Source organism: Salvelinus alpinus, chromosome 21 (genome assembly GCF_045679555.1).
Source record: "Salvelinus alpinus chromosome 21, SLU_Salpinus.1, whole genome shotgun sequence".
Classification (NCBI taxonomy): Eukaryota; Metazoa; Chordata; class Actinopteri; order Salmoniformes; family Salmonidae; genus Salvelinus; species Salvelinus alpinus.
Window position 1 is genome coordinate 46,046,987 of NC_092106.1, and position 25,258 is coordinate 46,072,244.

Genomic DNA, 25,258 nt, shown 5'->3' on the forward strand with positions numbered 1-25,258 from the left:
GGTGGAGCGAGGCAGGTTTAAACACCCTGTTGAAGAGAGAGAAGACTGGTGGAGCGAGGCAGGTTTAAACATCCTGTTGAAGAGAGAGAAGACTGGTGGAGCGAGGCAGGTTTAGACATCCTGTTGAACCAGAGAGAGAAGACTGGTGGAGCGAGGCAGGTTTAAACATCCTGTTGAACCAGAGAGAGAAGACTGGTGGAGCGAGGCAGGTTTAAACATCCTGTTGAACCAGAGAGAGAAGACTGGTGGAGCGAGGCAGGTTTAAACATCCTGTTGAACCAGAGAGAGAAGACTGGTGGAGCGAGGCAGGTTTAAACATCCTGTTGAAGAGAGAGAAGACTGGTGGAGCGAGGCAGGTTTAGACATCCTGTTGAACCAGAGAGAGAAGACTGGTGGAGCGAGGCAGGTTTAAACATCCTGTTGAAGAGAGAGAAGACTGGTGGAGCGAGGCAGGTTTAGACATCCTGTTGAACCAGAGAGAGAAGACTGGTGGAGCGAGGCAGGTTTAAACATCCTGTTGAAGAGAGAGAAGACTGGTGGAGCGAGGCAGGTTTAAACACCCTGTTGAAGAGAGAGAAGACTGGTGGAGCGAGGCAGGTTTAAACATCCTGTTGAAGAGAGAGAAGACTGGTGGAGCGAGGCAGGTTTAGACATCCTGTTGAACCAGAGAGAGAAGACTGGTGGAGCGAGGCAGGTTTAAACATCCTGTTGAAGAGAGAGAAGACTGGTGGAGCGAGGCAGGTTTAGACATCCTGTTGAACCAGAGAGAGAAGACTGGTGGAGCGAGGCAGGTTTAAACATCCTGTTGAACCAGAGAGAGAAGACTGGTGGAGCGAGGCAGGTTTAAACATCCTGTTGAAGAGAGAGAAGACTGGTGGAGCGAGGCAGGTTTAAACACCCTGTTGAAGAGAGAGAAGACTGGTGGAGCGAGGCAGGTTTAAACATCCTGTTGAAGAGAGAGAAGACTGGTGGAGCGAGGCAGGTTTAGACATCCTGTTGAACCAGAGAGAGAAGACTGGTGGAGCGAGGCAGGTTTAAACACCCTGTTGAACCAGAGAGAAGACTGGCAGAGCGAGGCAGGTTTAAACACCCTGTTGAACCAGAGAGAGAAGACTGGCGGAGCGAGGCAGGTTTAAACATCCTGTTGAACCAGAGAGAGAAGACTGGTGGAGCGAGGCAGGTTTAGACATTCTGTTGAACCAGAGAGAGAAGACTGGTGGAGCGAGGCAGGTTTAGATGTGACAGTGACATCCAAAGAGCAGACAGTGTGTTTTTACTTTTGTTTCCCTCAGCCACCTTCCTCTAGACCAGGGTTGTCAAACTCATTCCATGAAGGGCCTAGTTCCTGCTAGTTTTTGCTTTCAATTAAGACCTAGACCACCAGGTGAGGGGAGTTCCTTACTAATTAGTGACATTAATTCATCAATCAAGTCCAGTGGAGGAGTGAAAACCCGCAGGCTCTCGGCCCTCCATAGGATGAGTTTGACATCTGTGTTCTAGATCCTTCAAACTCAACTCTGGACCTCCAAGCCAGTTCCACTGCATTGTTTCATTGTTCCTCTCTAATCAGGGACTGACTTAGACCTGGGACACCAGGTTACCCTCTAATCAGGGACTGATTTAGACCTGGGACACCAGGTTCCCCTCTAATCAGGGACTGACTTAGACCTGGGACACCAGGTTCCCCTCTAATCAGGGACTGATTTAGACCTGGGACACCAGGTTCCCCTCTAATCAGGGACTGATTTAGACCTGGGACACCAGGTTCCCCTCTAATCAGGGACTGATTTAGACCTGGGACACCAGGTTCCCCTCTAATCAGGGACTGATTTAGACCTGGGACACCAGGTGGGTACAATTATCAGGTAGAACAGAGAAGCAGCAGGATCTGGACCTCGTAGGGTAAGAGGTGAATACCCTGTTCCAGACACTCAACACACCTGACACGTGAGATCTGCACGTGATGATGATGAAGTCCATCTCCTCTCCCACATTACCCAACCTGCACTTCTCTCTCCGTTTCTTTAGATACTTATCTGACACCCAGGGCTATGCAGTTTTAATAAAGGTTCTGTACTGATGTCCTCCAACTACTAATGTGGTGGGGTTACCTGTCAGGTGGGGTTACCTGTCAGGTGGGGTGGGGTTACCTGTAGGGTGGGGTTACCTGTCAGGTGGGGTGGGGTTACCTGTAGGGTGGGGTTACCTGTCGGGTGGGGTTACGCGCACCTGTCGGGTGGGGTTACCAGTCGGGTGGGGTTACCTGTAGGGTGGGGTTACCTGTAGGGTGGGGTTACCTGTAGGGTGGCGTTACCTGTCGGGTGGGGTTACCTGTCGGGTGGGGTTACCTGTCGGGTGGGGTTACCTGTAGGGTGGGGTTACGCGCACCTGTCGGGTGGGGTTACCTGTCGGGTGGGGTTACCTGTCGGGTGGGGTTACCTGTCGGGTGGGGTTACCTGTAGGGTGGGGTTACCTGTAGGGTGGGGTTACCTGCGCCTGTCGGGTGGGGTTACCTGTCGGGTGGGGTTACGCGCACCTGTCGGGTGGGGTTACCAGTCGGGTGGGGTTACCTGCGCCTGTCGGGTGGGGTTACGACCCGACACGTTAGGACCTCAGGAATGAGAGGGGGATGGGAAGATCACACACACGGAAACAGACATGCACGCACACACCCACACAGAAACAGACATGCACACACGCCCACACGGAAACAGACATGCACACAGCTGCCAGCATGAGCTAACCCAGGGGACTGTCACAGACATGAACACACTGTTCCAGAGAAACAGAGGGTTGTGTGTGTTTATGAGAGAGCACTCAGCCACATGTCTCTCACACACACACACAGGTCACACACAGGTCTCTCACTCACACACACAGGTCTCTCACACACACACACAGGTCTCTCACAGGTCTCACATACACAGGTCACACACAGGTCTCTCACACACAGGTCTCTCACACACACACACAGGTCTCTCACAGGTCTCACATACACAGGTCACACACAGGTCTCTCACACACACACACAGGTCACACACAGGTCTCTCACACACACACACAGGTCTCTCACACACACACACAGGTCTCTCACAGGTCTCACATACACAGGTCACACACAGGTCTCTCACACACACACACACACACACACAGGTCTCTCACACACACACACACACAGGTCTCTCACAGGTCTCTCACACTCACACACACAGGTCACACACAGGTCTCTCACTCACACACACAGGTCACACACAGGTCACTCACTCACACACACAGGTCACACACAGGTCTCTCACACACAGGTCATACACAGGTCTCTCACAGGTCTCTCACACACAGGTCATACACAGGTCACTCACACACAGGTCTCTCACAGGTCTCTCACAGGTCTCTCACAGGACTCTCACACACACACACAGGTCACACACAGGACTCTCACACACAGGTCATACACAGGTCTCTCACTCACACACACAGGTCACACACAGGTCTCTCACACACAGGTCATACACAGGTCTCTCACAGGTCTCTCACACACAGGTCATACACAGGTCTCACAGGTCACTCACACACAGGTCTCTCACAGGTCTCTCACAGGACTCTCACACACACACACAGGTCACACACAGGACTCTCACACACAGGTCATACACAGGTCTCTCACAGGTCTCTCACAGGTCTCTCACTCACTCCCACACAGGTTTGGGTTGTGGTGTATGAAGCCGGGCCTGATGACAGGAAGAGGATCCAGGGGTCATGGAAAGGTTGTGGAACACACAGTCCACACCTCTCTGTTTGGGCATGAGGCTGACTAGACTACATGATGAACACAGAGCTCATCCGTACAGTACAGTGTGTTGTCCCAGGCTAGACGGAACACTTCCTGTCAATCACTACAACACATGATGGTCTTACAAGAGAATGTCCAAGGAAATGGACTGCTGATATGGTACACTGGTCAGGATGAGTTACATGGCTGGTCATGAACGTGTGTGTTCTCTGTGTGTGTGTGTTCTCTGTCTGTGTGTGTGTTCTCTGTGTGTGTGTGTGTGTGTGTGTGTGTGTGTGTGTGTGTTCTGTGTGTGTGTGTGTGTGTGTGTGTGTGTGTGTGTGTGTTCTGTGTGTGTGTGTGTTGTGTGTGTGTGTGTGTGTGTGTGTGTGTGTGTGTGTGTGTTCTCCAGTTGCATAAGCTGTGAGGACCATTGAACACAACCATGTCCAGCAGTCTCCATGCGCTAATGACAAACTTGCATCACCTCTAGTCCAGCCACACCGATGTTCTCTACATAAAACACACAATTGTATGCATACACACTCATAGATCATTGGGTGAAATCTAGTCAGGGAGGGCCAATGTTGACTCTCTCTGTTCAAACACACACAGCCCTGCCTCTGTTTTCCCAAGCCCACAGACTAGAGCATGTTTGTGCTCATAAAGGAACAGGGACTATGATACAGTGTTCTGTTTGTGTTCTGTTTACTGTTTAGCTGCAGTTTCTCTCTCTCTTTCATTAGCTATGTGTCTGTCTGGAACATCAATTACAATACCTACAATCCCCCCTTTCTCTAGCTAAGGCAAGCATACACACACACACACACACAACCTACTTCTTGCTGGCCTCACACACGTCTGTGATGTTGGAGAAGAGGTGGTGGTGCTCGGTCTTGGTCATGGCGTCACTGAGCTCGGCTGAGTTCTGAAACATCCGGATCAGAACCTCCAGACTGTGGAGGTAGGAGTGTTCTGACGATATCAACTCAAATATGGCCTGAGAGAGAACGGGAGAGAGAGAACGGGAGAGAGAGAACGAGAGAGAGAGAACGGGAGAGAGAGAGAGAGAAAACGGGAGAGAGAGAACGGGAGAGAGAGAGAGAGAGAGAGAACGGGAGAGAGAGAACGGGAGAGAGAGAACGGGAGAGAGAGAACGGGAGAGAGAGAACGGGAGAGAGAGAGAGAGAGAGAGAACGGGAGAGAGAGAACGGGAGAGAGAGAACGGGAGAGAGAGAACGGGATAGAGAGAACGGGATAGAGAGAGAGAGAGAACGGGAGAGAGAGAACGGGAGAGAGAGAACGGGAGAGAGAGAACGGGAGAGAGAGAACAGGAGAGAGAGAACAGGAGAGAGAGAACAGGAGAGAGAGAACGGGAGAGAGAGAACAGGATAGAGAGAACGGGAGAGAGAGAACAGGATAGAGAGAACGGGAGAGAGAGAACAGGATAGAGAGAACAGGAGAGAGAGAACGGGAGAGAGAGAACGGGAGAGAGAGAACAGGATAGAGAGAACAGGATAGAGAGAACGGTAGAGAGAGAACGGGAGAGAGAGAACGGGAGAGAGAGAACGGGAGAGAGAGAACGAGATAGAGAGAACGGGAGAGAGAGAAAGGGGGTAATTACAGGGATGCTAACTGGTGAGGGCTCAAAAAGGATACTGTTATTTTTTGCACAGAAGCAAGTGAAAAATCTGTGTTAACTGCAAGAAAATGTGCCTATTTTCAACTGGTATGATCACCGTTGTGATACCAGGCCTAATATCAGGACATCAAGTAGTATCGTGACAACACTGGGTCTGCCCCGCCACTGGGCTCCGTTTCTCCTCTATGGCAGTGGTACTCAGAGGCTGAATAACAGAGAAGTCAGACTGGCCTGCCGGTCCCATCTGGAGAGAATAAAGAAACCTATCCACTCCAATAACCAAACACATGTAACAGAAACCCCACACCTTTCTGCTCCCCCCAGCTCCCCACACCTTTCTGCTCACCCCAGCTCCCCACACCTTTCTGCTCCCCCCAGCTCCTCATCCCCGTCTGCTCACCCCAGCTCCCCATACCCGTCTGCTCACCCCAGCTCCCCATACCCGTCTGCTCACCCCAGCTCCTCATCCCCGTCTGCTCAACCCAGCTCCTCATCCCCGTCTGCTCACCCCAGCTCCTCATCCCCGTCTGCTCACCCCAGCTCCTCATCCCCGTCTGCTCAACCCAGCTCCTCATCCCCGTCTGCTCACCCCAGCTCCTCATCCCCGTCTGCTCGCCCCAGCTCCTCATCCCTGTCTGCTCACCCCAGCTCACTGCTCACAGCTGAGTAGACTAATGGCTGGTTAGGGGATGAGACTGGCTGCACACAGCTGAGTAGACTAATGGCTGGTTAGGGGATGAGACTGGCTGCTCACAGCTGAATAGACTAATGGCTGGTTAGGGGATGAGACTGGCTGCTCACAGCTGTCACACATGATATTGGGCTGAAACACTCATTCTGATGTGACATATCTGCCATCATGAACTCTGCTATTCTATTAGTAGGACATGTAGACCATCATTCTGTGCTCAGTCATTCATTTAGAGAGAGAAGGCAGTGATCACACAGGAGAAGAGCTGTTCACACCTCTTATAGCTCCATTCTTATTTATTTTACCTTTATTTAACGAGGCAAGTCAGTTATTTACACTGACGGCCTACCCCAGCCCAAACCCGGACGATGCCGGAACAAATGAATTTTGTCTTGCTGCTTTTTGTTCTATGTTGCTCTGTCTGTATGCTACGTCTTGCTTGTCCTATGTTGCTATGTCTGTATGCTATGTCTTGTTCTATGTTGCTATTGTCCATATTGTAATTGTTTTTAATAACCTGCCCAGGGACTGCGGTTGAAAATTAGCCGGCTGGCTAAAACCGGCACTTTTACTGAAACGTTGATTAATGTGCACTGTCCCTGTAAAAATAAAATAAACTCAACAAACTCAATTGTGCGCCGCCTTTATGGGACTCCCAATCGGTGATACTCTCCATCTGCACACTTCTCTAGACATGCATTTGCTTAGACATCCATGCTATGAACTCATGTCCCTCAGCATCGACTGGTTTACTTGTCTATGGTCCATATTTTCTAGCCCTCCCCTTTAAGAAGGGTTTACTATTGCTATGGAAAAGGTTACAGGGAGGGGAGTTTAGGCATGGTTTGTTAGATTGCTACGGGGGGGGGCTACAGTAAGTGACCTGTCTGTGTGTGTCTGTGTGCATGCATCCTAACCTTTCTGGAGCCAGTCTGCTTGACCCTTTGTTGGAACTGTCTCTGTATGAAGGGGAAGGGGGTCACACACACACACTAAGGCTGTTACCTCTTGTCTTTTCCGCTCCTCCTGGCTGAGCTTATCAGAAACTCCACTCTTCTTCACCTGCAGGAAAAACACAGTTTACAACAGGTTTTATTAACAACATCAGGAAAAACACAGTTTACAACACAGGTTTTAGTAACAACATCAGGAAGAAAACAGAATCTCTAACCATACTGGCTATATTTGCCAACAGTTAGCAAAAAACAGTCGCACAACTTTAGGAATGAAAGGAATTGTTTAGAGGTGAGGCATACCTCTGTATCCATCACAGTTTAAACTCTCTAGGTGTCTGCTTTTAGAGAAATAAGGGCTAATGTATGTTCAGCTGTCTATGGCAGCACACACACATTGTCTGTCTGTGAAAGCATAAAGACAGGCACACACACATTGTCTGTCTGTGAAAGCATAAAGACTGGCACACACACATTGTCTGTCTGTGAAAGCATAAAGACAGGCACACACACATTGTCTGTCTGTGAAAGCATAAAGACAGACACACACACATTGTCTGTCTGTGAAAGCATAAAGACAGACACACACACATTGTCTGTCTGTGAAAGCATAAAGACAGACACACACACATTGTCTGTCTGTGAAAGCATAAAGACAGACACACACACATTGTCTGTCTGTGAAAGCATAAAGACAGACACACACACATTGTCTGTCTGTGAAAGCATAAAGACAGACACACACACACACACTGTTCATGACTCCACTTGCTGCAACAAAGGAGTAGTTCTCATACCAGACCTATAGGAGCAGAATAAAGACCCGTAGACCTGTAGGAGCAGAATAAAGACCCGTAGACCTATAGGAGCAGAATAAAGACCCGTAGACCTATAGGAGCAGAATAACGCCCCGTAGGAGCAGAATAACGCCCCGTAGACCTATAGGAGCAGAATAAAGCCCCGTAGACCTATAGGAGCAGAATAAAGCCCCGTAGACTTATAGGAGCAGAATAAAGCCCCGTAGGAGCAGAATAAAGCCCCGTAGGAGCAGAATAAAGCCCCGTAGGAGCAGAATAAAGCCCCGTAGGAGCAGAATAAAGCCCCGTAGGAGCAGAATAAAGCCCCGTAGACCTATAGGAGCAGAATAAAGCCCCGTAGACCTATAGGAGCAGAATAAAGCCCCGTAGACCTATAGGAGCAGAATAAAGCCCCGTAGACTTATAGGAGCAAAATAAAGCCCCGTAGACTTATAGGAGCAAAATAAAGCCCCGTAGACCTATAGGAGCAGAATAAAGCCCCGTAGACCCATAGGAGCAGAATAAAGCCCCGTAGACCCATAGGAGCAGAATAAAGCCCCGTAGACCCATAGGAGCAGAATAAAGCCCCGTAGACCCATAGGAGCAGAATAAAGCCCCGTAGACTTATAGGAGCAGAATAAAGCCCCGTAGACTTATAGGAGCAGAATAAAGCCCCGTAGACTTATAGGAGCAGAATAAAGCCCCGTAGACTTATAGGAGCAGAATAAAGCCCCGTAGACCTATAGGAGCAGAATAAAGCCCCGTAGACCTATAGGAGCAGAATAAAGCCCCGTAGACCTATAGGAGCAGAATAAAGCCCCGTAGACCTATAGGAGCAGAATAAAGCCCCGTAGACCTATAGGAGCAGAATAAAGCCCCGTAGACCTATAGGAGCAGAATAAAGCCCCGTAGACCTATAGGAGCAGAATAAAGCCCCGTAGACCTATAGGAGCAGAATAAAGCCCCGTAGACCTATAGGAGCAGAATAAAGCCCCGTAGACCTATAGGAGCAGAATAAAGCCCCGTAGACCTATAGGAGCAGAATAAAGCCCCGTAGACCTATAGGAGCAGAATAAAGCCCCGTAGACCTATAGGAGCAGAATAAAGCCCCGTAGACCTATAGGAGCAGAATAAAGCCCCGTAGACCTATAGGAGCAGAATAAAGCCCCGTAGACCTATAGGAGCAGAATAAAGCCCCGTAGACCTATAGGAGCAGAATAAAGCCCCGTAGACCTATAGGAGCAGAATAAAGCCCCGTAGACCTATAGGAGCAGAATAAAGCCCCGTAGACCTATAGGAGCAGAATAAAGCCCCGTAGACCTATAGGAGCAGAATAAAGCCCCGTAGACCTATAGGAGCAGAATAAAGCCCCGTAGACCTATAGGAGCAGAATAAAGCCCCGTAGACCTATAGGAGCAGAATAAAGCCCCGTAGACCTATAGGAGCAGAATAAAGCCCCGTAGACTTATAGGAGCAGAATAAAGCCCCGTAGACCTATAGGAGCAGAATAAAGCCCCGTAGACCTATAGGAGCAGAATAAAGCCCCGTAGACCTATAGGAGCAGAATAAAGCCCCGTAGACCTATAGGAGCAGAATAAAGCCCCGTAGACCTATAGGAGCAGAATAAAGCCCCGTAGACCTATAGGAGCAGAATAAAGCCCCGTAGACCTATAGGAGCAGAATAAAGCCCCGTAGACCTATAGGAGCAGAATAAAGCCCCGTAGACCTATAGGAGCAGAATAAAGCCCCGTAGACCTATAGGAGCAGAATAAAGCCCCGTAGACCTATAGGAGCAGAATAAAGCCCCGTAGACCTATAGGAGCAGAATAAAGCCCCGTAGACTTATAGGAGCAGAATAAAGCCCCGTAGACTTATAGGAGCAGAAAAGCCCCGTAGACTTATAGGAGCTGAATAAAGCCCCGTAGACTTATAGGAGCTGAATAAAGCCCCGTAGACCTATAGGAGCAGAATAAAGCCCCGTAGACCTATAGGAGCAGAATAAAGCCCCGTAGACCTATAGGAGCAGAATAAAGCCCCGTAGACCTATAGGAGCAGAATAAAGCCCCGTAGACCTATAGGAGCAGAATAAAGCCCCGTAGAATAAAGCCCCGTAGGAGCTGAATAAAGCCCCGTAGGAGCTGAATAAAGCCCCGTAGGAGCTGAATAAAGCCCCGTAGGAGCTGAATAAAGCCCCGTAGGAGCTGAATAAAGCCCCGTAGGAGAAGAACAAAGCCCCGTAGGAGCTGAATAAAGACCCCAGTGTGCTGAATAAAGACCCCAGTGTGCTGTTTAGAGAGAAAGGTTCCTTTCAGGGGAGTCTGGGTGTATGCACAGGATAGCTTACATGGCTGTGTGTGTGTGTGTAGTATCCCCCCTCCTCTAGAAACATCTGCCATTGACAAGGCAGCATTAGAGCCAACATGTCTCCCATCGCCCACTGCTCCAAATCCCTGCTTCCTACCAATACTTCTCCACACCCGGTCCTTTTTCATCTTCCCCAAACACCCTTCCACTCCTCCATGAATCAATCACTACAAGCAACCTGAATGGGAGAGAGCTGGAAAGATTTTTCAAATACATTGAGGAACTATTGTAATTCAGGAACTATTGTAATTCAGGAATTGAGGAGGTATTGTAATTCAAGAACTATTGTAATTCAGGAATGGAGGAACTATTGTAATTCAGCAATTGAGGAACTATTGTAATTCAGGAATTGAGGATATATTGTAATTCAGGAACTATTGTAATTCAGGAATTGAGGAACTATTGTAATTCAGGAATTGAAGAACTATTATAATTCAGGAACTATTGTATACAGTACCAGTCAGTAGTTTGGACACACCTACTCATTCAAGGGGTTTTCTTTATTTTTTACTATGTTCTACATTGTAGAATAATAGTGAAGACATCAAAACTATGAAATAACACACATGGAATCATGTAGCAACCAAAAAAACTGTTAAACAAATCTCTCAACCATCTTCATGAGGTAGTCACCTGGAATGCATTTCAATTAAAAGGTGTGAATTTCTTTCCTTCTTAATGCGTTTTAGCCAATCAGTTGTGTTGTGACACGGTAGGTGTGGTATATAGAAGATGGTCTATTACCAAATAGGGCTATGTCCATATTATTGTAAGAACAGCTCAAAAAAGCAAAGAGAAACAACAGTCCATCATTACTTTAAGGCATGGTCAGAAAAGTTTATTCAAGTGCAGTCGCAAAAACCATCAAGCGATATGATGAACCAGGCTCTCACGAGGACCACCACAGGAAAGGAAGACCCAGAGTTACCTCTGCTGCAGAGGATAAGTTAATTAGAATTACCAGCATCAGAAATTACAGCCCAAATAAATGCTTCACAGAGTTCAAGTAACAGACACATCTCAACATCAACTGTTCAGAGGAGACTGTGTGAATCAGGCCTACATGGTCGAATTGCTGCAAAGAAACCACTACTAAAGGACACCAATAAGAAGATGAGACTTGCTTTGACCAAGAAACACGAGCAATGGACATTAGACCGGTGGAAATCTGTCCTTTGGTCGGATGAGTCCAAATGAGATTTTTTGTTCCAACCGCCGTGTCTTTGTGAGACACAGAGTAGGTGAACGGATGATCTCCCGCATGTGTGATTCCCACCGTGAAGCTTGGAGGAGGAGGTGTGATGGTGTGGGTGCTTTGCTGGTGACACTTTCAGTGATTTATTTAGAATATAAAGACACACTTAACCAGCATGGCTACCACAGTATTCTGCGCTTAATGGAACTATCATTTGTTTTTCAACAGGACAATGACCCAACACACCTCCAGGCTGTGTAAGGGCTATTTGACCAAGAAGGAGAGTGATGGAGGGCTGCATCAGATGACCTGGCCTCCACAATCCCCCGACCTCAACCAAATTGAGATGGTTTGGGATGAGTTGGACTGCAGAGTGAAGGAAAAGCAGCCAACAAGTGCTCAGCATGTGTGGGAACTCCTTTAAGACTGTTGGAAAAGCATTCCAGGTGAAGCTGGTAGAGAGAATGCCAAATAGGACTATCTTCTGTATACCACCTCTACCTTGTCATGACACAACTGATTGGCTCAAACACATTAAGGAAAGAAATTCCACAAATTAACAAGGCACACCTGTTAATTGCAATGCATTCCAGGTGACTACCTCATGAAGCTGGTTGAGAGAATGCCAAGAGTGTGCAAAGCTGTCATCAAAGCAAAGGCTACTTTGAAGAATCTCAAATATATTTTAATTTGTTTAACACTTTTTTCGTTACTACATGATTCCATGTGTTATTTCATGGTTTTGATGTCTGCACTATTACTGTACAATGTAGAAAATAGTAAAAATAAAGAAAAACCATTGAATGAGTAGGTGTGTCCAAACTTTTGACTTGTACGGTATATGTTACTGCTCGACTAAAACAATCTCAGTCGACCAACAGCCTAAAGACCAAACAATGGACCAGTCAACTAATTGGGGTCAGGCCTACTAGGGTTGTCACGATACCAGGATGGTGATACTACAATACCTGATTGTCCATGGCAACAAGGAGAACACGAAGCAGACAATACTCTTTGGTCCTTTAAAAACCTGCTGTACATATAGTGTGTTATAGCAAGGAAAATAAACGGGATTCTGGGTGAAACACTTGAGGCTGCTTGTAACTAACATTATGACTGCTTTGTGTTTTCTTTCCTTGCCGCGCGATACCTCAGAGCATCATGGTACTGGTATCGTGACAACCCTAATGGAGACCTTTGCAAACACATCCAGACTAGGACACAGAACACACACGCCAACAGCCAAACCACTACAGCCAGACTGCCAACAGCTTGCCAAGTTTGTTCTATTGTGCAAGACAAATTCCCTTTAAAAGGCAATCGACTTCTATGTCTCTATCTACGGCCTTGCATGTCCTTAGTGTCCTAGCAACCACCTTCCCGCCACGACAACTGAACTTTGCCCTGCTTTTGGAGTTTCCCTGAGAACACAGAGCAACAGGTGTAACCGTGACAACAGAAACGCAGTATTCACTCAATAGGGAGTGGTTGAGGTAAGAGGTCGACCGTAGGCATAAATTTATCCTTGTCTTACCCTTACTCCCCTGTCCTATCCTTAACCGAGGGGGTTAAACCTCTCATCTAAGAGTATGGTGTCAACACTCTTAAATACACCACTTCCCCCTGTCCCTACTGTTACTGGAGACTAGAGACTTGTAGGAAACAGAGAGTCTGACACTACAGGTGTTACTGGAAACTAGAAACTTGTAGGAAACAGAGGAGAGTCTGACACTACAGGTGTTACTGGAAACTAGAGACTTGTAGGAAACAGAGAGTCTGACACTACAGGTGTTACTGTTACTGGAAACTAGAGACTTGTAGGAAACAGAGAGTCTGACACTACAGGTGTTACTGTTACTGGAAACTAGAGACTTGTAGGAAACAGAGAGTCTGACACTACAGGTGTCACTGTTACTGGAAACTAGAGACTTGTAGGAAACAAAGACTGACACTACAGGTGTTACTGTTACTGGAAACTAGAGACTTGTAGGAAACAGAGAGTCTGACACTACAGGTGTTACTGTTACTGGAAACTAGAGACTTGTAGGAAACAGAGAGTCTGACACTACAGGTGTCACTGTTACTGGAAACTAGAGACTTGTAGGAAACAGAGAGTCTGACACTACAGCTGTCACTTACCATCAGTTACTGACCAGGGAAACAGCAGAACGTCTAACTACTATAAACACTACAGCCTGCCCTGTCACAGCGTAACATCTAACTACTATAAACACTACAGCCTGCCCTGTCACAGTGTAACATCTAACTACTATAAAACACTACAGCCTGCCCTGTCACAGCGTAACATCTAACTACTATAAACACTACAGCCTGCCCTGTCACAGTGTAACATCTAACTACTATAAAACACTACAGCCTGCCCTGTCACAGCGTAACATCTAACTACTATAAACACTACAGCCTGCCCTGTCACAGTGTAACATCTAACTACTATAAACACTACAGCCTGCCCTGTCACAGTGTAACATCTAACTACTATAAAACACTACAGCCTGCCCTGTCACAGTGTAACATCTAACTACTATAAAACACTACAGCCTGCCGTGTCACAGCGTAACATCTAACTACTATAAAACACTACAGCCTGCCCTGTCACAGCGTAACATCTAACTACTATAAAACACTACAGCCTGCCCTGTCACAGTGTAACATCTAACTACTATAAACACTACAGCCTGCCCTGTCACAGTGTAACATCTAACTACTATAAAACACTACAGCCTGCCCTGTCACAGCGTAACATCTAACTACTATAAACACTACAGCCTGCCCTGTCACAGTGTAACATCTAACTACTATAAAACACTACAGCCTGCCCTGTCACAGCGTAACATCTAACTACTATAAAACACTACAGCCTGCCCTGTCACAGTGTAACATCTAACTACTATAAACACTACAGCCTGCCATGTCACAGTGTAACATCTAACTACTATAAACACTACAGCCTGCCCTGTCACAGCGTAACATCTAACTACTATAAAACACTACAGCCTGCCCTGTCACAGCGCAACATCTAACTACTATAAAACACTACAGCCTGCCCTGTCACAGTGTAACATCTAACTACTATAAAACACTACAGCCTGTCCTGTCACAGTGTAACATCTAACTACTATAAACACTACAGCCTGCCCTGTCACAGTGTAACATCTAACTACTATAAAACACTACAGCCTGCCCTGTCACAGTGTAACGTCTAACTACTATAAACACTACAGCCTGCCCTGTCACAGTGTAACGTCTAACTACTATAAAACACTACAGCCTGCCCTGTCAGAGCGTAACATCTAACTACCATAAAACACTACAGCCTGCCCTGTCACAGTGTAACATCTAACTACTATAAAACACTACAGCCTGCCCTGTCACAGTGTAACATCTAACTACTATAAAACACTACAGCCTGCCGTGTCACAGCGTAACATCTAACTACTATAAAACACTACAGCCTGCCCTGTCACAGTGTAACATCTAACTACTATAAAACACTACAGCCTGCCCTGTCACAGCGTAACATCTAACTACTATAAAACACTACAGCCTGCCCTGTCACAGTGTAACATCTAACTACTATAAACACTACAGCCTGCCCTGTCACAGCGTAACATCTAACTACTATAAAACACTACAGCCTGCCGTGTCACAGTGTAACATCTAACTACTATAAAACACTACAGCCTGCCGTGTCACAGCGTAACATCTAACTACTATAAAACACTACAGCCTGCCCTGTCACAGTGTAACATCTAACTACTATAAAACACTACAGCCTGCCCTGTCACAGTGTAACATCTAACTACTATAAAACACTACAGCCTGCCCTGTCACAGCGTAACATCTAACTACTATAAAACACTACAGCCTGCCCTGTCACAGTGTAACATCTAACTACTATAAAACACTACAGCCTGCCCTGTCACAGTGTAACATCTAACTACTATAAAACACTACAGCCTGCCCTGTCACAGTGTAACATCTAACTACTATAAACACTACAGCCTGCCCTGTCACAGTGTAACATCTAACTACTATAAACACTACAGCCTGCCCTGTCACAGTGTAACATCTAACTACTATAAAACACTACAGCCTGCCCTGTCACAGCGTAACATCTAACTACTATAAAACACTACAGCCTGCCCAGATTAGAGTCTCTCTCTCTCTCAGCAGCTCCAGATAAGAGTAAACATCAACAAGGAGACAGAACACCTAAGTGGAAGACAGCATTTGCTCCCCTCCTTTTTCTCCGTTCCGCTCTCCTACCATTCTGGGCCCAAATTGGATCCCGTCATAATTGGAGTCACCACAACGCACTCCAGGGAGAACATGTTCAACATTGTTTCATTGAGAAGAATCTCTGGTGTTGCCAAAAAGGTGGCGCCATGCCGGGTGGTGCGCTCAGTCTGCTGTCACAGATATTTCTCCCTTCTTTCCTCTCCTTCTCCCTCACCCTCCCCTTCCTATCCTTCTCCCTCACCCTCCCCTTCCTATCCTGCTCCCTCACCCTCCCCTTCCTATCCTGCTCCCTCCCCTTCCTATCCTGCTCCCTCACCCTCCTTCTCCCTCACCCTCCTGCTCCCTCACCCTCCCCTTCCAACCTACTCCCTCACCCTCCTATCCTGCTCCCTCACCCTCCCCTTCCTATCCTGCTCCCTCACCCTCCCCTTCCTATCCTGCTCCCTCACCCTCCCCTTCCTATCCTGCTCCCTCACCCTCCCCTTCCTACCCTGCTCCCTTACCCTCCCCTTCCTACCCTGCTCCCTCACCCTCCCCTTCCAACCTGCTCCCTCACCCTCCCTATCCTGCTCCCTCACCTTCCTATCCTTCTCCCTCACCCTCCCTATCCTGCTCCCTCACCCTCCCTATCCTTCTCCCTCACCCTCCCCTTCCTATCCTTCTCCCTCACCCTCCCATCCTGCTCCCTCACCCTCCCCTTCCTATCCTGCTCCCTCACTCTCCCCTTCCTATCCTTCTCCCTCACCCTCCCCTTCCTATCCTTCTCCCTCACCCTCCCATCCTGCTCCCTCACCCTCCCCTTCCTATCCTGCTCCCTCACCCTCCCCTTCCTATCCTTCTCCCTCACCCTCCCTCTTCCCTCCCTATCCCTGTTTTAATTCTCTATCTAGACCGAGAGTAATGAAGAGACAGGGAGAGACAGAGAGACAGACAGTCACAGACAGAGTAGGAGAAAGAGAGAGAGATGGAGGATGGGTAAGGACTGCAGCCAGACCAGATGTGACAACATCCCTCACAGCACTGGCAGTCCATTTCCCAACAAGGCCCTGTGTTTGTCTCTGTATTGTATGAGAGGCACTGCACCACGATTCACTGTGTGTGTGTGTGTGTGTGTGTGTCTCACCACACTGAGTTGGCTCCAGGAGGTGCGTATGGGTCTGTACTGCATCACGATGCGGTCGTCAGGTTTGGGCTCTCTGGACTGGTCCTCATCAGAGTCATTGTGAAGAGCTTTCTCCTGGTAGTTCTGATACAGTTCCTCCTCTGGATCACACCACAGACAGACAGGTTGAATCACATTAGTACAGTGCCCATTGACAGCAAGACCTCAAACGTGTGTACAGAAAGTCACAGGCATCACCAGTTCATATACATGACCAAGACAGAGACGTGCCACTCACCTTCACTGTCAAATGTCCTCTGTGTGATCAGTCCTGGCTTCTTATCAGGACTCTGAGACACAGAACAAGACCCCATGTCACTATTAATAACAGACCCAGGGTCAGCGGTCCCTGCCCCAGCCGTACTGTATATTAACACTATGGACTGAGACTGTCACTATTAATAACAGACCCAGGATCAGCGGTCCCTGCCCCAGCCGTACTGTATATTAACACTATGGACTGAGACTGTCAATATTAATAACAGACCCAGGGTCAGCGGTCCCTGCCCCAGCCGTACTGTATATTAACAATCTGAACTGAGACTGTCACTATTAATAACAGACCCAGGATCAGCGGTCCCTGCCCCAGCCGTACTGTATATTAACACTATGAACTGAGACTGTCACTATTAATAACAGACCCAGGATCAGCGGTCCCTGCCCCAGCCATACTGTATATTAACACTCTGAACTGAGACTGTCACTATTAATAACAGACCCAGGATCAGCGGTCCCTGCCCCAGCCATACTGTATATTAACACTCTGAACTGAGACTGTCACTATTAATAACAGACCCAGGATCAGCGGTCCCTGCCCCAGCCGTACTGTGTATTAACACTCTGAACTGAGACTGTCACTATTAATAACAGACCCAGGATCAGCGGTCCCTGCCCCAGCCATACTGTATATTAACACTATGGACTGAGACTGTCACTATTAATAACAGACCCAGGATCAGCGGTCCCTGCCCCAGCCGTACTGTATATTAACACTATGGACTGAGACTGTCACTAGATCCGTTATTATGAGCAGTCAGCACAATATCCCAAATGATGCTTTATTAGCCAAACCTGGTTATGAATTACTTTATAAACCCACATCTGTCAGATTCTAAATGACGGGGATAAGTAGGTCTCCCCTGGGACCTGCTCTTGACCCTTGACCTCTGCACTGACCTGCCTAATTACAGAGCAGTGGACTGAAGTGTGTGTGTGTTGTAATCATAGGCCTTCACTATTAGCATGACTTCAACACAAGCGGCTCCTGATAATGTTCCAACTCCAAGTTAGCTGTGGACTTTGGTCCTGGTCTTAACTTCAGGAGAATAATTCATCAAACATGAATCCATCAGGCAGATGAGTGTTAGTAAACTGTACAGTGTGACTGCAAGGTAAGAGACAGTAATATCCAGGCACATGGGGCAAAGCAAGGGTAGAACGGTATCATGACATAGCAGATAATAGTAATGACAATTTACTGGAAAATAATGGCTTCATTACATGTCTTCCTACCTTGTTCTTCTTCCCAGGGCTGGTAGGTCTCTCCTTGACCTCCTGTAGTCCTTTGAGTACAGGTTGGGACAAACGATGGCTCTTTGGGTCTACAGGTTGGGACAAACGATGGCTCTTTGGGTCTACAGGTTGGGACAGACGATGGGACTTGAGGTCATCAGATGGTATTTCCATTTCCACTTCACTCACCACTGCTCTCCTGTACGAGGTAGACCTCAACCCTCTCTTCAGAGTCCCAGGGCTCTCATCCTGGTCTGTCCCTCCTCCCCCGGACCCTACGCCAGTGGAGAAGAAGGATCCAGTCTCCACCATGCTGAGGGCTCGCAGGGCCCGCTTGGTAGGATCCAGGCCCAGCAGACCCCCCAGGCCCTGGCTCTGTACCCCAGCAGGAGAGGCCTTGCTCAGGGATGCCAGCCCTTTGGGGATCAGCTGCTGTGTGCCCATCTTCAGGGCAGCTGCACTGTGGGTGCTGAGGACAATGGAGGGAGGAGGAGATAGGGAGATGGAGGGAGAGAGGCTGGGAGTGGGGGAATGAGAGGGGGAAGGAGAGGGGGCAGACATGTCAGCAGAGGAGGGGCTGTGGGGTGTGGGGAGGTCAGAAGGGGTGGAGATGAGGGAAGAGAGGGAGTGGATACTGGAGGTGGAGCTGTGGGATGTGGTGGGGGTGTGGAGACTAGGGGGAGAGGGGCTGGGGTTAGGGGGAGAGGGGACAGGAGTTAAGGGGTGGTAGGAAGAAGGGGAGGTCTGGTTATGGTGGTGGTTGTTATTGGGGGAGGCAGGGGGAGAGGGGTGATTGGAGGAGGCAGAGTCCGGCGGTGAAGGGCTCGTCCCAAACACTATTTGGTCCCTGTGAGCGGTGAGAGTGAACGGGCTGGATAGTCGATTCTGGGTGTCCAGCAGCGGCTTGTCCGACCACACATGATCAACACTCCCACCGTGGCATGCCTTACTGTTCAATGACAGAGACGTATCATCCTCCGATTTGAACTTGGACAGAGAGAAACGTCCTTTGGCCAGATGTCCAATGCTTATACTCCTGACTACCCGTGTTTTCCTGGTGGGTTGGTTGAGAACGTGCTTCAGAATGACCATCCCTCCTCCCGGCGTAGCCACCAGTCTTTCTGCAGGCTGGCTCAGGGTAAAACTGCACTTGTTGTCCTCTACGGGGAAGTCAGTCATGTGGACTCCGTCTATCTGGTAGCTGAGGGGCCGGGCCTTCAGCTTGCTGGGGCCAGTGTGATTGGCTGAGCGTCGCTTCCACAGCGGGGTGATGTTACTGTTGGACAGATCCACATCGTTCCCACCCTCCATGGTGCGTCAATCACTCTTCTTTGTCACTGTGGAGTCTCTCGTCTGACCCAACTGGTCCAACCCCGAAGACAGCTGCAATAACCCCTGGTTGTAAACACAGAGAGAGAGAGAGATCTATCAAAATCAAAGCTGGAGGGGTAGCATAGTGAGTCCTTACTTTTCAGGGTTAGGTCTGTCTGAGGTCACAAGTTGGGTCACTCCTTAGCTCTTGAAAACTCTAGGCATCATTCTGCCTTCTTACAGTTCTCAGCCATTCGCTTTGCCCATGACAGCCTCCTGTGACCTACAATTCCGACGCTGTGTTTTAACGTTTCGTTAATAATCACTTGCGATACGGCTTTCGACACATACAGTGGGGAGAACAAGTATTTGATACACTGCCGATTTTGCAGGTTTTCCTACTTACAAAGCATGTAGAGGTCTGTAATTTTTATCATAGGTACACTTCAACTATGAGAGACGGAATCTAAAACAAAAATCCAGAAAATCACATTGTATGATTTTTAAGTAATTAATTTGCATTTTATTGCATGACATAAGTATTTGATACATCAGAAAAGCAGAACTTAATATTTGGTACAGAAACCTTTGTTTGCAATTACAGAGATCATACGTTTCCTGTAGTTCTTGACTAGGTTTGCACACACTGCAGCAGGGATTTTGGCCCACTCCTCCCTACAGATCTTCTCCAGATCCTTCAGGTTTCGGGGCTGTCGCTGGGCAATACGGACTTTCAGCTCCCTCCAAAGATTTTCTATTGGGTTCAGGTCTGGAGACTGGCTAGGCCACTCCAGGACCTTGAGATGCTTCTTACGGAGCCACTCCTTAGTTGCCATGGCTGTGTGCTTCGTGTCGTTGTCTTGCTGGAAGACCCAGCCACGACCCATCTTCAATGCTCTTACTGAGGGAAGGAGGTTGTTGGCCAAGATCTCGCGATGCATGGCCCCATCCATCCTCCCCTCAATACGGTGCAGTCGTCCTGTCCCCTTTGCAGAAAAGCATCCCCAAAGAATGATGTTTCCACCTCCAAGCTTCACGGTTAGGATGGTGTTCTTGGGGTTGTACTAATCCTTCTTCTTCCTCCAAACACGGCGAGTGGAGTTTAGACCAAAAAGCTCTATTTTTGTCTCATCAGACCACATGACCTTCTCCAATTCCTCCTCTGGATCATCCAGATGGTCATTGGCAAACTTCAGACAGGCCTGGACATGCGCTGGCTTGAGCAGGGGGACCTTGCGTGCGCTGCAGGATTTTAATCCATGACGGCGTAGTGTGTTACTAATGGTTTTCTTTGAGACTGTGGTCCCAGCTCTCTTCAGGTCATTGACCAGGTCCTGCCGTGTAGTTCTGGGCTGATCCCTCACCTTCCTCATGATCATTGATGCCCCACGAGGTGAAATCTTGCATGGAGCCCCAGACCGAGGGTGATTGACCGTCATCTTGAACTTCTTCCATTTTCTAATAATTGCGCCAACAGTTGTTTCCTTCTCACCAAGCTGCTTGCCTATTGTCCTGTAGCCCATCCCAGCCTTGTGCAGGTCTACAATTTTATCCCTGATGTCCTTACACAGCTCTCTGGTCTTGGCCATTGTGGAGAGGTTGGAATCTGTTTGATTGTGTGTGGACAGGTGTCTTTTATACAGGTAACGAGTTCAAACAGGTGCAGTTAATACAGGTAATGAGTGGAGAACCGGAGGGCTTCTTAAAGAAAAACTAACAGGTCTGTGAGAGCCGGAATTCTTACTGGTTGGTAGGTGATCAAATACTTATGTCATGCAATAAAATGCAAATTAATTATTTAAAAATCATACAATGTGATTTTCTGGATTTTTGTTTTAGATTCCGTCTCTCACAGTTGAAGTGTACCTATGATAAAAATTACAGACCTCTACATGCTTTGTAAGTAGGAAAACCTGCAAAATCGGCAGTGTATCAAATACTTGTTCTCCCCACTGTATATATTGCCCTTATCTTTAATCAGCGAGAAGGAAGTTTTGCACAGACCCATACAGCTATGGGTGTCCCCATCCAATGAAACGACACTTTCCACGTTATGCTTACACACAGGTGTACGCTAGATAGCACAGGTGGTCGCCTCGTCTTCCGGTTGTTTTCAGTAAACAAGCGCTGTAACGTGGAGATATGTCCGCGTGGGAACCAGTGCTTGACCTGGGCCAGAGAGACCTACCGGCACTTCAATGTTGGGGGAATTGCGTACCGGCTCCTCTTTAAAACAAAGTAGCCTAAATTAGCCCAGATTGACGCGCAAAAAACATTGACCAAAAACGTAATGAAGGCGATAACTGCATAGCAATTGAGTGTGGGCATTAATTGTCTGATTCCGCATTGTTCACGTTTATTTGCCGCTAGTCTGTGAGTGACCGTAGCCTGTTCCAGATTGCGCAGATTGAAAATGTACCAACCTGAATTTGTGAATTTTGTCTGTGTTGAACTGTGCCCCTGTCAATCCATAAATTTAAAAAACTAGAAAATGGTGTTGTCTGGTTTGCTCTAATATCAGGAATTTGAAATTATTTGTACATTTACTTTTGAAACTGAATTACATTTAAAACCAAATACTTTTAGACTTTTACTCAAGTAGTATTTTACTGGGTAACTTTCACTTTTACTTGAGTCATTTTCTTTTAAGGTATCTTTACTTTTACTCAGGTATGAAAATTGGGTACTTTTTCCACCACTGACTAACAGTGCATTTGTACTTTGTGGGGGGTTAAGTGCCTTGATCGAGGGAACAATGGCAGGAGATGGTAGGTCTACATGAGTCACTGCAGCCTTCCAGTGTCAATAATGCTTACTTTTTCCACGTAGGCTATACTAATAGTCATGAACAATTGATTAAAAGTCAAGGAAAATTTGTATAAACCCTTAATTGAATAATCAGAGGTCTCTATAGCATAATGTTATTTGTGAACTTTGGCGAACATAGTCAAATGGACTGAATTGGAAAAAGACACCTGCACTCATTTCATCCCAAACCAAGCGCTGGTGGGAACATTATCCCTAACTCTATCAATGTGTGTGGATCAATTTAACTTTTTACTCAATTATTTCTCACTGATATTAAAGACAAGGTCCTTATGCTTCCAAAACCATACCGCAAGCGATGCAAGTTCATGTTCAGACCGAGCGTCGGGGGTCTTAACACTCCCCCCTACAGAATAAACCTTCATCCACTAACTCTTAGTGTAATGGAACTGGGTCAAGGGCAAGGTCGTTCCTTTACCACGGCACCAGTAACCTAATAACCATGAAAAGTATTGGACCATATAGAACCCTGATACAGTAACGTTAGAGGACCGGTGACAGACACGCATGCCGTCAGCGGAGGAAAGTTTGTCCTAAATTATATATATTTTTTTAAAGGTCCAAACGAGTTAAGGTCTAGTTAAAAACTATGCAGCAGAACACGCTCAGACAACACATTGGAAAATTGTCTATGCAGAGAAGTAGGCTGGCTATTGTAACCAAGTAGCCTAGTCACAGGGGGAAACAATGTTGCTAGCGAGTTCCCACCATTGAGCTATAAAAGAACGGTTCCTTCAGCGAACGGCGAGCCTAGTCTTCCAGTAACCCGTGATTGATAACAGACTTACTTTCTATTGATTCGTGGTTTCCCTGTAAAACCTCGCCATGGTGCCTGTGTCCTGGAGTTCTCAATATAATATGGAAAGTTTTCCTGTTGTTTTGAAAGTTTATGCTTGAGGTAAACGGTTAATTTTGTGCAAAAAAAAACCGTTGTCCCATCAGTAGTCCGGCGACCGTCGGCTGTTTTCACGGTGTCTCGAACTCCTACATGTCAGTGTATTCTCTCCGAGTGACCCGAGTTGTGTGTTTAGCAGGAGACTAATAGCGAGAGGAGGAGGAATGCCGATTGCCAAACAGGACAGAAGCCTAACCAAATTCACGTGACGTTAAGTGCACTACATTTCGACCGACCTGAACTTGTACTATGTCAACCACAGAGAAGCAAAGCAATAGACCTGCGCCTAAACATTCTGAGACAAAAAAGGAGAAGAAAACGTCCTAAATGATGTAGACATATAGCTCGACAAAATCAGTGTCCATTTGGAGAAAAAAATATCTACATTTGGGAGCAGTTTGTTAAGTGAAGTGTGGAACTAGTTCACAATCTGGAAAGGTCGGTGGTGTAGCGCCTCCCCGTGGTTCTTTAGAGTGATGCCACAGTAGACTACAAGATGTCTAGAGTAGACATGTGCATGTGTTTCTACGAATACATAAGTACAAAACTTTGCCTACACAGATTGCAATGACAATGGTAACTCAATACTTCTGAGTGACAAATATATGTTACAATCTTATCTAATATGCGTTTGAAATACTGTAGGCTAGACCTACACTAGCTCTCGAGAACCCAAGGGGGGCTGTCATGCCAAATAATGTCCTCCGGCTAAATAGTGTCCCCCTCTTAATTAAAGGGGAAAGGGGAATACCTAGTCAGTTCTACAACTGAATGCCTTTAACTGAAATGTGTCTTCCGGTTTAACCCAACCCCGCTATCACGTTTTATTTGCCATTTCCCGAAACGTAGTAACGTTTAGACATGGATTTAACAAGGTACCAAAAAGTAGTTAAAATTTATGTTTTAATTTTATTAGCTAAACAAAACTTGTTTAAACAGCGAAACTGTCGCGAAAATCAGGCTTGTTTCCATAGCGATGATGAAAAGAACGTAATTTAGGCTGTAATGATCTCCAAAATTCTAATCATTAGGTCGTCACACCGTTGATATAGCAACGGACGCTAATAGTTTATCGAAATCCATTATGACGTAGTGCGGGACACTATTTGGCCTGGGGACATTATTTGGAATGACAGGCCCAAGGTGGCTTAAAGCCAGTCCCTGTCTTGGATTCTCAGATGGTGCTATGGAGGACAGCTGGCTCCCAACGTTCTGTTTTAACGTTTAAAATTTTTATTCATCTTTGCTAGTGATATGGTTTTGCTGTTTGTTGTCACTTATCAAGCATCCTAAGTATTTCATATTTTTTGTTGTCCACTTAAAGGATTGCTGTAGATTATGAGTTCTTCTTTTTCCTATTGCCATTACTTCGTTTTTTTCCACATTCATTTTATATCCTGGGATTATTGAGTATTCTGGAAATAGTTTTTAGCAAAGTGGGCACTGAGTTTTCAATATTGGTCAGGTAGGTCAGTAGTTTAATAAGTTTAGTGCATATTCAGTTTGGGTCCTGTGTAATTCTTTCTGCAAGCGGTTCAATAGCCAGTGCAAACAGGAGGGAGAGAGGGAACATCCCGGTCTTGTGCCCCTTTCCAATGCAATTTAATCAGATAGCGTATTATTTGTGTATATTTTTGCTTTACATGTATTACTTCAGCTGGAAAGTTAAAAGCGTCCAAAGTTTTGAATATAAAAGGCCATTCAAGATAGTTCGAAAGCCTTTTTGACATCAACAGCCATTATTGATGAATCTATATCTTGTTTTTTTCTGCATAGTGTATTAAACTGAAAGATGTTTTTGTATTTGTTTAAGTGTCCTGTTTTTAATAAACCCTATTTGATTGATACGTATCAAGTCTGGGAAGACTTTTGCCATTCTAT

At 46.9% G+C, this 25,258-nt stretch overlaps 1 protein-coding gene across 3 annotated transcripts in view; it reads right to left on the reverse strand.

Annotated features, from left to right (window-relative positions):
* LOC139548372 (rho guanine nucleotide exchange factor 26-like) overlaps nt 1-23,816 on the reverse strand; it is a 72,256-nt gene extending 48,440 nt beyond the window's left edge. Inside the window, exons 1-6 of one of the 3 annotated variants that reach the window (XM_071358012.1) lie at nt 23,271-23,816; nt 18,346-19,740; nt 17,072-17,108; nt 16,795-16,934; nt 7,108-7,164; nt 4,609-4,769 (exon numbers count right to left, since the gene is read on the reverse strand). In XM_071358012.1, the coding sequence (XP_071214113.1) occupies nt 4,609-4,769; nt 7,108-7,164; nt 16,795-16,934; nt 17,072-17,108; nt 18,346-19,656 (1,706 nt within the window). In that variant the 5' untranslated portion in view covers nt 19,657-19,740; nt 23,271-23,816. Of the gene's footprint in view, nt 1-4,608; nt 4,770-7,107; nt 7,165-16,794; nt 16,935-17,071; nt 17,124-18,345; nt 19,741-23,270 lie in introns of all 3 variants that reach the window. The other 2 variants (XM_071358011.1, XM_071358010.1) reach the window with 2 other exon arrangements.
* Between the last annotated feature and the right edge of the window lie 1,442 nt (nt 23,817-25,258).